At 40.6% G+C, this 3,240-nt stretch overlaps 1 protein-coding gene across 1 annotated transcript in view; it reads right to left on the bottom strand.

Annotated features, from left to right (window-relative positions):
* trrap (transformation/transcription domain-associated protein) overlaps positions 1–3,240 on the bottom strand; it is a gene marked incomplete at its 3' end in the record, with an annotated part of 91,364 nt that overhangs the window by 59,670 nt on the left and 28,454 nt on the right. Inside the window, 1 exon segment of the mRNA XM_032502770.1 lies at positions 2,901–3,099. Coding sequence (XP_032358661.1) covers positions 2,901–3,099 — 199 coding nt within the window.

The raw sequence follows: 3,240 nt of genomic DNA, 5'->3' as shown, positions 1-3,240 counted from the left end.
GTGTGTGTGTGTGTGTGTGTGTGTGTGTGTGTGTGTGTGTGTGTGTGTGTCTATGCACAATACCTCAGGGCAAGTAGCAGAGATCTCGTTCTGCAGGTGTCTTAATTATCTTAAATCCTATTTCCATACAGTTAAAGAAATAACAAGTGTGTGTGTGTTTGTGTTGCTGTGCCACTATGGTTCCTCTCCAACCACAAAAGGAGGAAGATGGTGGCAAAGGGGGGTCCAGGATATGTATTATGGACCCATACACACCAGTAATGAGCCAATAACAAATGGAATTTATTGTGAAGTAGCCACAGTATGTCTTGAATAACAGCCACTGCCAGTTGTATTGGTTAGTTTTAAACTATGCATGCATTGGAGTCATTTGGATATCTGTAACGCCTTTCTATTTTTACTTTTTTTGTCAGAAGATCAGTTTTACGCACACGTTAGGTGAGGAGCTACAGGACCTCATTTCCCTCTGAGCAGACCTCACATAATCAAGGTAAGCAGATTATAAGAAGTCTGCATCAATAGGGTTATTTTATTACATTGGTTTTGTTATTTGTCTCGAGCTGACTGCTCTTTGGACAAGCCAACAAAAAGGGAATTTATTGGATTTCATAATAGAATTGCACTCCGGTGAAAATCCTTTCAAAACTTCTGTGCTCACCAAAACATATTCTTCTTTGTAATTATTTCAGTTGTAAACATCTGGTGAAATATTAACAGAAATGAAATGGGAATGAAAACATCTTTAAAACCGAGATACTTTTTTCTTTTATCTTTGTCCACAGGCACAGCTGTTGGGGAATGTTTTTGCTTGTAAATCTGGATTCCTCCTGTACACATGCTATTAGAGGCATTTATCAGGTACAGTACAGGTACCCCAAAAAAAAATGTATTTGTTGAGTTCAATCTCCACTAAGGAGATGATACCAGCACAGCATGTTGACACATTCAGACATTGTTGAAAAATGCTGCTACACTGTCATGTCGAGAAACATAAAGAGAAGTAACAGAATGTGAAATAGACGTGCTGTGCTTCCTAAATTTAAAATACTTGTTTTGTTTGCTCGTCTCCTTGAAATCTATTCCATGAATAGTCACACACTTTTTGAGCAAAAAAAAAAGCACAAAAGCAGTTTTCTGTAAGAATTGTTTGTATAAAACAAACAAAAAACAATACACAAGCAGCATGAGGTCAGTCTGTACCATCATAGATGATTCATTGCTGCTTTCCCACTCTATCTCTCTCCTAGACAATCCTCTCTGCGTCTCGCTCAGAGTGAAATATTCTCAGAGACCCCTGTGACGCGAGAATCTGAGCCGAAGGCAGTGAAAACGTGCACACACACACTGCCCTGTGATATTATGCTTCCGGAAAAATGTTACGGCAATTATTTAAATGTCAGATTGCCACCCTCATTCTCTTGCTCACGACTCGTACACCAATCAAAACAAACATATTCACACACAAACATATCCTCTCTCTGTCTATTCGCCTCTCCGCCACACATGCACAACATTGGCTGTGCACCAGAGGAGGACAATTATGGGAAAAACAACAATATGAGAAAAATACTGATAGGTGTAGGGGGTATTGCAGCTCTGCTATTTGCGAGACTAAACTCTGCTCAAAATTTGAACGCAGCGTTTGGGCCTGGAAAGAGACAGCACATTGATTCGGCTGAACTCCTTCTCCTGCCTTTATTTTGGATCTCTTCTTTTTCCCCAGTCCACATTCCGCTGAGACAATGCAAACTGAACATTATCAACAGAGGGCACATTGAAGAGAGCAGCATCATCAACACCAGTGTATGTCCTTGTATTTGGGGGTGTGGTTGCACTTGTGTGTGTGCGTGTGTGTGTGTTTTCTTGCCACAAACCCATTTCACTCTGTGCTGTAGTGTGCCAGCCAGGGCAGGACTTCCCCACTGACCCGTTTGTACTTAACAGCAATGCTGTTGCTCTTCTGTGCCAGGTTGTGTGCCTATTACAGCTGTGCAAAATGTGTGTGTGTGCATCTGTCTGTGTGTATGCATGTATGTGTGAGAGTGTATATGTGCGAGAGTGAGCTTAATTAAAAAGCAGCCCGAATGATTGTAATGCTTGCAGCAGCAGGTCAGGTAGAGAGGACAGAAGCATTCATCTGTGAGCCTCTGAGGGTCTACAACCAGACAAAATGACCTTCGTGACTCTATCAAAGAACTTCTGGTACAAAACACATCAACCATAAAAGTCACCCAGATCAGGTCCCACACTGAGGAAGCAAAGTAAGTAAGTTGAGGAGATGCTTATAGAATTTAGGAACATGCTTTATAATGCATTATTAGGTCTAGGACTGGCCAATATGGCCAATTTCTTTTCTTATGGACAATCCAATGTTGTATTTTTACAGCAGAATGCAAATTGCTTTAAATAAGCATATTCATTTAAATATGTATTTTATCAGCCTATATAGACTAAAATTAGTAATAAATGCTGTGCTAGAACAAAAGACAGTCATAACAGCAAGCTGTAGAGAAAGTCCCTTAATCCCTTGAAACATAACTTGAATAGTATTTCACTGAAATTAAACAATTTTCCCATGTTATAACAATTCCATTTAACTATTTAGACATGTTATATCTAAATTGTATGAAAGCAAACATTAAAATGTATCTATTAACTTAATCTTTCAACTGGTGGAATGGTCTGCTGGTTTTGGTGTTTAATACCTCCAAAAAGACAAATACTATTTTCCCCGCGTGGTTAGTAAAACTGTATTATACCTTTGATCATGACTTGAATGTCAATTTCAAAAAGACGGTTGGCAAAACTCATTGTCTTTGCCAAAAGTCATAGGGAGTTTCAGGTCCTTTCGGCATGTAGTCATAAATTGACTTCCCTACTCTGATTGGCTGGGTACGTACCTTAGCTTTAAGCTCGTCATTGAAGTGTGGGTCATTGAACTCCACGAAACGGAAGAACAGGGCCCGTTTCTGGGCAATGGAGTAATTCTTGGGAATCTCCTCCTCCATATACTCTTTCAGGAAGGTCATGTTGCATAAGAAGCGACCGGTAAAGGCCCGCAGCAGCTGGAACAGCAGCTCGATCTCTGAGTAGTTGCGCCTATTGAGGAGACGGAGTCAATAAGGTTAGTGTACACACATGCTCAGTACCTGTACATGCACTAAATGGAGAGATGTCAGAGTGAGGTGGCTGCCCATGGAAAGGCACCCTGAGCAGTTTGGGGTTTGGTGCCTTGCTCAA

The sequence above is a fragment of the Etheostoma spectabile genome, chromosome 21, assembly GCF_008692095.1.
Source record: "Etheostoma spectabile isolate EspeVRDwgs_2016 chromosome 21, UIUC_Espe_1.0, whole genome shotgun sequence".
NCBI lineage: Eukaryota > Metazoa > Chordata > Actinopteri > Perciformes > Percidae > Etheostoma > Etheostoma spectabile.
The sequence above is the reverse complement of the archived record's forward strand: the minus strand, read 5'-3'. Positions and strand labels throughout refer to the sequence as shown.